Source organism: Lepidothrix coronata, unplaced genomic scaffold, assembly GCF_001604755.1.
Source record: "Lepidothrix coronata isolate B3197 unplaced genomic scaffold, Lepidothrix_coronata-1.0 Scaffold2, whole genome shotgun sequence".
NCBI lineage: Eukaryota > Metazoa > Chordata > Aves > Passeriformes > Pipridae > Lepidothrix > Lepidothrix coronata.
In genome coordinates this window covers 11,253,514-11,263,418 of record NW_016690182.1, presented here as the reverse complement: position 1 = coordinate 11,263,418, position 9,905 = coordinate 11,253,514, and the positions used below count along the sequence as shown (strand labels likewise).

Genomic DNA, 9,905 nt, shown 5'->3' with positions numbered 1-9,905 from the left:
GTGCCGCGGCGGGCGGGCGGTGCGGGCGGGCCCCGCGGCGGAGGGGCCGCGCGGGCGGGCAGAAAATGGCGGAACACAAGATGTCGGCCGGGCCGGGCCGGGCCCGCGGGGCGGGGAGGCCGCGGCTCCGCGGCGGGGCACGGGGCGATCCCGCCGGGACGAGGCTATTCCCGCCGGGACGGGGCTGTCCCGGCGCCATCCCCGCGCCTCGGCCCGCGCGGCCGCGGGACTCCCGCTCCTTTGTCCCCGCGCTCGCTCCGCCGCCTCCCCCGCCCCGCGACACCGCGGGCGCGCCCGCGCCGGGCACGCGCGGGAGGAGGGAGGGAGGGAAGAAGGGAAGGAGGGAGGGATGCGCCGGGATCCGCTCGTGCCATCGGGGACCGGCAGCCCCGGCCCTCGAACAGCCGCGTCCGTCACTGTGGTTTTATTTACCAGGGGAAGTTTTGTTGCTGCCGCGGATGTACATTTTTTTTTTCCTGTTTTGTTTTATTTATTATTTTTTTGTTACGAGCGTTTAGCGCGTTTTAGGCAGCGAGACAAAATCTCGCTCGCTGGTTTTGTCTGTATCGTTTTAAATGGTTTTAGAGTATAAGTTCTCCTGGGTGCCTTGTAGGTGGACACAATAAAGGATTTTTAAATGGATATGTTGGTTTTTCATAGCCTTTCTGCGAAGGGTCTGTGTTAACCTGCACCGTATTTTATTAATTGGGTTTTCTGCTTAAGGTTTTCTCGCTGCGTTTCTGTTGGTTTCTGCATTAAAAATTAGGGGGAAAATCCCCAAACCATGAAGTGTCATAGGAGGAAGATAATTCACTTTTTCAAATTAAATATTATTTAAGAAATAAGATGACTACAAAACATCTGGTTTGTGTTTTTCAACTGCGTATAAGTTTATTTATTGTTACATTGGTTTATTTATTGTTCCATTGCTCTGTATCTGAGCCCGGTCCTTTTGGTTTAATCAAAATCTTACGCAGCTTGTGAATATCCAAAACACCAACAAAGCACGGTGGTGTGTTTTCCTTTAGAACATGTAAACAAGACCTAAATATTATTTAGCAGAAATAATAATATGATTTAGAGGAAATAATATTATATATTCTAAATAATAATATTATTTAGAAGAAATCTACTCCTTTAAAGGAGAGATTAAGGGCTGACCATGCAGTTAGGCTTTATGTGAAAACGCATCACCTGAACATACTGGGAATAATCACATGTGTAAACTGGGGAGATGCTTAACATTTGCAGGACCACACTGTTTAGGGTATAACAAAATGTATTCATAACTCTACATAAATAAGAGCCTGTATTTAAGTAGCAAGTGGCATTTTGCAGAAATGTTGTTCGTGTTATGTATGTTTTAATTAGGGCAGCAATGCCTGGAAGCCAGTGTAGGAACTGGGAGCTTCCTTGCACCCTTGGGTACACAAATGACACCCCGTGTGTCCTGAAGCAATGGTTTTTATCCCTCCTCCTTAAAATGCTTTGCTGAAGATCTCTCCATTTAGGGTGTTTTCTTAAACTTTCTCAAAAATTAAAATATTAATGGTTATGATATTTTTATAGGAAGGGTAAGCTAAGAATAGATCAGTGTGTTTGCCGGGAACTTCTGCCAGCTTTTCGGTTGAGTGTTGCTGTTGTGTGTTCTTAGGTCATCCCAAACTGCCAGCCATTGTCTTTAATTTTTAAAAATGCCATATGTAGGAGTAATTTACAGTGGTGTTCCTGTCTGTAGACAGAGAGGTCGGATATCCCTTCCCTTTCTTCTGCTTTCAAATTCGTTGCTTGTCTCAGCTGAGCCCTGTCCTAAGCAAGAGCTTTGGCATAAAGAGTGAAATAGGTTGAAATCAGCTCAAGCTCATTAGAAAGAGAACTGTTGTTTTTCAGAAAAGCAAAACCACTTTAGATAGAGACATATTTTAAAAAAATTAACATTGAGACACTGCTTTGGCAGTCTCAGTGTAGGTTTCATGAAATACTTCATTTTGGGATCTGGTGGGAACGTGCTCCTTCCTGGGCCAGGATAACATGCTGTAATTAAAAAAATCAATGCAAATATTAATGGCAGGTTGTAAAATGAATATTTTATTGGCTGACGCTAATCAAGTGTTTTCACTGTCTTAAATACCCAGAGGAGAAGGGGAATTGAGAGCAAAAGCTTGAGATGTTACTAGTTAGAGGCGAGAGAGGAATGGATAAGTTTGGATTATGTATGGAATTGTGGCTTTGTGCCTGATTTCTCTGCTGGAAACCCACAATTGGATCCGTCTGGGATTGTGTGGGTGTGTAACATGGTGTACTACAGGAGGAAGCTGTGAAGAACCACAGTTAATCACTGCTCTGCATTTTTTTGCTCTTTCCAATAACAAGGTTTCCCTGCATATGTGGCTGTGAAACTGCATCTCCTGCACTGCTGCAACCTGGCAGCAAACCCACCCTCCTGGGGGGGAATCTTGGGCCTTATCCATGGGGGATTCTTCCAGCTTTAGCAGGAAGGGCTCTTCCTGCTGTCACTGCATTCCTGCAGGACCTCAAAGTGGATATACCAAATACCTTTGTGGCTGTATGGTTGATGCAACTCCATCCTTTGTCTGCAGAGAGGGTTTAGAAGATCAGACTTCAGTAGGGTTGGTACAGCTTCAGTGTGGTTGTTGCCACTGTGTCATCCTCCTCTCTGGTTTTAGGGGAAGGCTAAGGGATTCGTAGTACTGCATCCACAGAAGGTGCCATCCCATGACTTTGGGAATTTTTCTAGTCCTGCTAACTACTGGGAAAATGATTATGTTAGTGATACTGCTTTCCTTGCAGGCATTTAAAGTTAAATTATAGTCTTACTTTGTATTGAATGTTTTCATGTAGCACAATATGTAATTTGGTTGTGCATCTAACTATTTAACTGAAAATAAGGAAGAAAAAAAAGGAAGAAGAGTCTGGCATATTCTTCCTGTAATCTCAGGTTGATATAATTTAAGATAATTTTTCATATCCATTTACATTAAAAAAGAAGGATTAACTGAGTGTAAAGGCTGTGGTCAGGAAATGCTAGAGCATTGCATTAATTCTGGGATAGTTACATTAAATTAGCCATTTATGTTCTAGAACTGTATCATATTTTGTACTAGCAGATAATCATTTGCTACTGTAGGAATTTCAGATGGCTGTGACCATAATTTGGGAGTGATGGAGCGTTGCACTGAGGTTCTGAAGATGCTTTGTAATCCTTAAAATGGTGAAAGAATTTGATTTTGGAGCAGAATTGAGTTAGTAAAACCCTTGACAACTTTCCTTATTGATAATGTTTCACATTTGTGTTTATGTTATTATCTGATCTGTGGACCTGACTTACTCTGTTATGGCACCATCAAGGAATTCCATTGGGGAATTGTAGTTCTGCAAGAAGGATTGTTACCTCATCATCCCCAAAGTTAGTGCTGGAGCTTTAAAGCCAATTTGAGAGAAGTAGGTTTGGTAAATGATTTAGGGAGGAAGTGTTGAAAGGCTGACAGCACACGGTCAGGGGATGCAAGTTCTTTGCTCTTTTGTGTTCTCAGTCTCATATTCTGGGGTGGATCAGTGGCTTCCCCTTGAAATTACCATCTCTGGGCACCACTTGCTGCTCCCTTTGCTGGAGGAGTTCAGGGGGGTCCCATGATTCTGCCTTAGAGGTATCTCAGGTTTTGGGCACTTCAGCCTTTATTCTTACAGCCTGGCTTATTTTACTGTCCACCTTCCTTGGCCGGTGTTGGCTCTGGGCTCCTGGGGTGGATCTCAGTGCAGTGGGGCTGTCAGATGTGTTCTGCCCCAAAGTCAGTGGAGTTTCCATCATGGTTTAGATTTGAATGCTTAGACTTAATCAATTCTTGTGCTAGGGTAATGGTAATTTTTTTTTTATGACATCCAGAAGAGCAAAGTCAAGGTCGATGCTACAACAGTGAAAGGACTATACTTTTGAGACTCACAAAAGCACTTGCACTCCCCGTTCCTCTCTGCACCACCCAGTTCATGTGGTTCTGAGTTCAGCTCTTACTCTCTGTTCACTTCCAACAGCTCCTAAAACTGTCTTCGGTGGGATACTGTCACTTTTTCCTGACTCTTGGATACAAGAGGGCAGGAAAGTACAAGATTTTAATCTTATGCAACAGAGAATTTTTTTGGCCACAGGTTTTTCACCTGGGAAAGCCTTGAGCTCTGTGTGACCTGGAGCCACTTCATCTGCACTGAGAACTTGGGTAAAAACCCAACTTATTGGGTTGCAGCAAATTGCAAAATAATTCAGATTCCCCACACTTCAGTATTTAGGAGCAATGCAAATAGCATGTTGGAATGCTGATTTATCCTGCTGTCTTGTGGAAACACTCTGTCAAAGAAAGGTAACGTGCTTTCTCCTGCTCTGGAAGTGACTTTGTGTAGTTGTGCCTCAACAAAGAGATTCAGCATCCTCAAGACAGACAGACAGGCAGAGCAAAGGTGACTTCTTTGTGCACAGTAGCTAATATACATTATTATGCTTAAGATAGAAAGCAAAATAATAAAGCAAACTGGATTGTACAAAGTATTGCTTATGTTTTTCTTGCATTTTTGGGTAAATACTTCTCTGTGTGTGTCAGTGTGACACATTAATCCAGTAAAGCCGATAACACAATAACGTTGCTGACCATAAATTCTCCTTTTTGTTTTATTGCAGTTATTTGTGAATGCACTTAGCTGAATATGGATCCAGGTGGCGGAAGTTTGGGATTGCAAACACAAGAATCCAAAATGCCTCACACTATGATTATGCAGGATTTTGGTAAACATTTTAACTATTAAAAATCATGAGTAAAATCCAGGAGATGACCTTCTCAGGAAGGATCATGTCTTTGTTCTAACATGAATTAATACCCCTCAGAGTGTACCAAGATAATTGCATTTGCAGTACAATACTGAATAATGCCAGGGATTTTTTTTCATTCTGATAAGAATCATTTTCTTGAGTGTTTTGTTCATTAAGATTAAAATTGCTATTTATGTGTGTGTTGAAATAATTCACTGTACATTCTTTGTTATGTCTAGAAAAGTAGTCAGCCAGTCAAGTCTGTTAATGAAAACCAGGTTTCTACCTCCGGCCATTCCTTGTGATGTGGCAACTTGTGGGAAACTGTACTATAAATATTGGATAAAACTGAGCATTTATTTTTCTCAAGGCCTATGCAATCTAAAGGATGAAGAGTCCTTTTATTGTAGCAGCAATTAATGGTTTGTCACCACACTTCCAGCCTCATGCAAGAATTCTGTGAATGTTCAAATTGCTGCTGTAATGAAATGTTTTCTAACTGGAATAAAAAAAAAAAGGTCTAAATTATAAACTGGCCTGTAGTTTTTAACAGATCAGTATTAAAAGACCTAAATTTGGGGAAAACTCCACATTATATCTTGAAGTGGTATGTTTTGTTTTTCTTAATTTAAAGGATACGGGCTGCTTTGGATAATGTGGATGTTGAGAAGTAACAGGTTCTTATATCTGTGTGTAACTTGTCTCTGATAATTCCATTCCTCACATAAAGCAGTTCCTAGTGCAATGATTGTAACGTTTTTCTCCTGGCTCGTCCTTGTTCCGCAGTGGCTGGAATGGCTGGCACTGCCCACATCGATGGAGACCACATTGTGGTGTCGGTGCCCGAAGCCGTCCTGGTGTCCGACGTCGTCACGGATGACGGGATCACTCTGGATCACGGCCTGGCAGCCGAGGTTGTCCAGGGGCCCGACATCATCGCGGAAACCGACGTTGTCACGGAGGGGGTCATCGTGCCCGACTCCGTGCTGGAGGCTGACGTGGCCATCGAAGAGGCTTTGGACACCACTGACCACGTGTTGACCTCTGACCTAATCACGGAAACCGTCAGAGTGCCCGACCAGGTGTTCGTGGCCGACCTCGTCACGGGTCCCGAGGGACACTTGGAGCACGTGGTGCAGGACTCGGTGTCCGGAGCCACCTCCCCGACCATGGTGTCGGAGGAGGTCCTGGTGACGAACTCGGACTCGGAAGCGGTCATCCAGGCAGCTGGGACTGTGCCTGGCTCCACGGTGACCATCAAAACAGAGGATGACGACGATGGCAAGAGCACATCTGAAGACTACTTAATGATCTCTTGTAAGTTCACCAGAGGTACATACAAACAGGCAGTAGCTGGAGTAGAAGTGTCTGGTGGGGAGAAGTTTTTGTATCTGGACTCTTGCTTCACTCCATCCTGGAATGCTCACTTTGGCTGGTGCCCTGTTCATTCTTGGGGTATTTTGGTGCAAAATCCCTTATTGGTGGTACAGCAAGAAAGAGAAGGACATTCATGCTGTCGAGTGAGTGTGTGTGTATGTTTGTGTTTCTGAAACTAGATATTCCAGGAAATGAAGGAAAACACCTCAGAAAGCTAAACATTCTGCTTATTTTGAGTATGTGGATTTTAAAAAAAATCCACAGGTATATTACAATGTTATGCAGGTTCCTGTAAAAATAGCATGTTGGGTTTAATCAGGAGAATCCACAAAGAAATAGGGTTTTAAGATCTCTGACTCTCAAAAGTTTTCTTGGTGTGTCCACAAAATACAGTTTGTTTAGTGTATTAAAAATTATAGTCGGCATTTCATTGTCTGTTGTGCTGTTTTGGGCTGAACCTGGCATTAGGGAGTCATGTGCATTAATTGATTGGCTCATTAACACTGGGAAGTGGCTTCCCATTGCAGTTCCCACACAGCATTAACTCCAGGAAGTTGTATGGTCCTCTACTACCTGTTGAGTGCAAGCTGCTGAAAGGACCTTGAGTGTATTATGTTTCCTCGGTGGTTAAATTATACCCAAGGTACCAGTTGTTACTGTTACACAAATTTGATAAAATGTATGATAGTTAATTTTATAATTTTTGACTTCTCCAAATCAGTTGTTGAAATGTGAGTAGGTCAAAACAGATTTTAGTCAGAAGCAATATGTTGAAAAAAGTCAATGCCAAGTGTGTCAAAGTGTCAGTCTGTTCACAACGAGCTGCATTTATTAAAAATTTCATGACACAGGACACAACTGATTCATGATTATGATTTCAATCTTTCATAGCATTTAAGTCCCTTATACAAAATACTTTTTGATACTTATTCAGTATGGGATGAACAGCAATGATTTTTAAAGCACTGTATCATTACTGTAATACCATCACTAGTAGAAGGTGGGTTTTTTTGAAAAAGAAGTAAAAAAATGAACCTCAAAAGCAATTTAGACCTACAACAAAAAAACCCTGTGTGTTTTTGTAACTAAAGGAGCACCATATTCGCAGTCAGTTGTTTCACTGAACAAATTCCTCCTTTCTGACAGAGTACTTGCTGACTTGTTATTCTGTAACTGCGCTATTTCCACTGCACCCTTGTAATTGTAAGTACAGCCCTCTTTGGAATTCCTTCTGAGGCAGAGAAAGTGTCATTGATGCTGGTGATCACTGCACTTCAACCAGAGCATCCTAAACTTCCAGTTACCTGATGGCCTCAGGTGTGTCTCACACATTGCTGGCCGTGTCAGGTGTTCCCAGACCCACCCATGGTGTTTGCAATGTGTCAAAGCCACTTTGAGACCTGGTTTTCAGCAAATTGTTTAATATTTATAATCGTGATGTGCCTGAACAATCACAGTTGGAAGCTACGTTATTCATCTGGGATTTTGTTTCAAGTAATCTTTTAAATAAATTAAGGCAGTCATAGAATTGTTTAGGTTGGGAAAGACCTTTAAGATCAAGTCCAGGCATTACCCCAGCACTGCCAAGGCCACTGCTAATGATGTCCCCAAGTGCCACATCCTGATGGCTTTGAAATCCCTCCAGGGATGGGGACTCCACCTCTGCCCTGGGCAGCTGTGCCAGGGCTGGGCAGCCCTTTCAGGCAAGGAATTTTTTCCAACATCCAACCTAAATCTCCCCTGGCACAGCTTGAGGCCATTTCCCCTTGTCCTGTCCCTTGTTCTCTGGGAGCAGAGCCTGACCCCCCCCAGCTCCCCCCTCCTGTCAGGGAGTTGCAGAGCCAGAAGGTCCCCCCTGAGCCTCCTTTTCTCCAGGCTGAGCCCCTCCAGCTCCAGCCCCTTCCCCAGCTCCATTCCCTTCCCTGGACACGCTCCAGCCCCTCAATGTCTCTCTTGTCCTGAAGGTCCCAGAAGTGCCCCCAGCACTGGAGGTTCCTCAGCAGAGCCAGCACAGGGACAGGCACTGCCCTGGGGCTGTGACACACCATGGCTGGGACAGCCCAGGTGCCCTTGGCCTTCTTGGCTGTCTGGGCTCATGTTCAACCCCTGCTGACCGGCACCCCCAGCTCCTTTCCAGCCACTCTGCCCCAGCCTGTGGCTTTCCATGGGGTTGTTGTGACCCAAGTGCAGGACCTGGTGCTTGGTCTGGTTGACCCTCAGCCCATGGATCCAGCCTGTCCAGATCCCTCTGCAGAGCCTTCCTGCCCTCCAGCACATCAAGAATCCCCCACCTTGGTGTCATCTGCAAACTTGATCCCCTGGGCCACACTGGGTACAGATGAGGTCTGTTGTCCCTGCTGTTCTGAGGCTGTGTTGTGCTGGGTATGGCAGCCTGACCCCACAAAGTATCTACTACTGTATTTTTGTCAGCAAAAATTAATCATTCTTATGCAATTGTACTTTGGGGGGATTTCTTTAAGTTTTTTTAAATTAGCCTTGAATATGTTTTTTATGTGAATATAATCTGTTGTGTAGAATAGATAGACCTCAAAAAAAATCAAGCAGGTCAAAACCCTTTTTATTTACTTATATTTTTAATTTGTCAAATGTTCAGTAAATACTGTAGAAAGTGAACATAATGGTATTTCCTTTGGGACATATAGGGCTGTTGAACTGTTTCATTATGTAAATCACATCAAAGTGATAGCTTTAAAGAATCTCAAAATACTTAGCTGGCTCTTAATGAAATTTAGCACCTGAAAAGGGGAGACTTAAAATGCCAGATAATATCCTTAGGGAATACCATGAGCTGTTCTGTGGAACAGAAATTAGTTTATTTGTATAATTTGGAGAATGTGTATCATTTGGAGAATTCCTTGTTTGGGAACTTCCACAATGCTTCATTTTAGGGTATGGAGCTGAGCTGAGTGTGGAATTTTAACTTCTTGGGAGTTACGGCTTAAATGATTGAACCTTGGGTTGGAAGGGACCTTGCTGAAAGGTGATTTTTCACCATTTTGAGGTGACATTCCCTTGTAGGTACTTTATACACTTTTGATAATGATATTTTTTATTTGGAGAACAGTAAGTTTGTCTTGATAGTTGTGTGACCAGCTGCGTATGACTTTGTGACTGGAAATGTTCACAAGGTTATCACCTCTCTGCTGTGTCTCAGTGCAGATGAATTCAGCTTTTTTTAAACCAGCTTTATAAGCATAAAGTAAAAATCTTCATTTGATACCTTCACAACATCTCTCTGCGTGAATACCACGGGGTATATTCACAATCCCTCGTTTTAAATCATCAGAATAGCTTGATGGAGAGGAAGTGAGTGCAGTAGTGGGCTCTTGAGCCAGCCCATCTGTGGTGAGGCGGGAGGCTGTGACAGCCCCTCTGTGTGCAGGGGGCAGTGGGCAGGCTGTGACAGCCCCTCTGTGTGCAGGGGGCAGTGGGCAGGCTGTGAGAGCCCCCCTGTGTGCAGGGGGCAGTGGGCAGGCTGTGACAGCCCCCTGTGTGCAGGGGGTAATGGGCAGGCTGTGACAGCCCCCTGTGTGCAGGGGGCAGTGGGCAGGCTGTGAGAGCCCCCTGTGTGCAGGGGGCAGTGGGCAGGCTGTGACAGCCCCCTGTGTGCAGGGGGCAGTGGGCAGGCTGTGACAGCCCCCTGTGTGCAGGGGGCAGTGGGCAGGCTGTGAGAGCCCCCTGTGTGCAGGGG

General features: G+C 44.3%; 1 protein-coding gene across 2 annotated transcripts in view; it reads left to right on the top strand.

Moving 5' to 3' along the window:
* Positions 1–4,458: 4,458 nt before the first annotated feature.
* The window catches only part of ZNF711 (zinc finger protein 711), a 16,105-nt gene continuing 10,658 nt past the window's right edge, over positions 4,459–9,905 (top strand). Inside the window, exons 1-2 of one of the 2 annotated variants that reach the window (XM_017815237.1) lie at positions 4,459–4,792; positions 5,603–6,133. In XM_017815237.1, coding sequence (XP_017670726.1) covers positions 4,714–4,792; positions 5,603–6,133 — 610 coding nt within the window. In that variant the 5' untranslated portion in view covers positions 4,459–4,713. The remainder of the gene's footprint in view (positions 4,793–5,602; positions 6,134–9,905) is intronic. The other variant, XM_017815247.1, reaches the window with a different exon arrangement.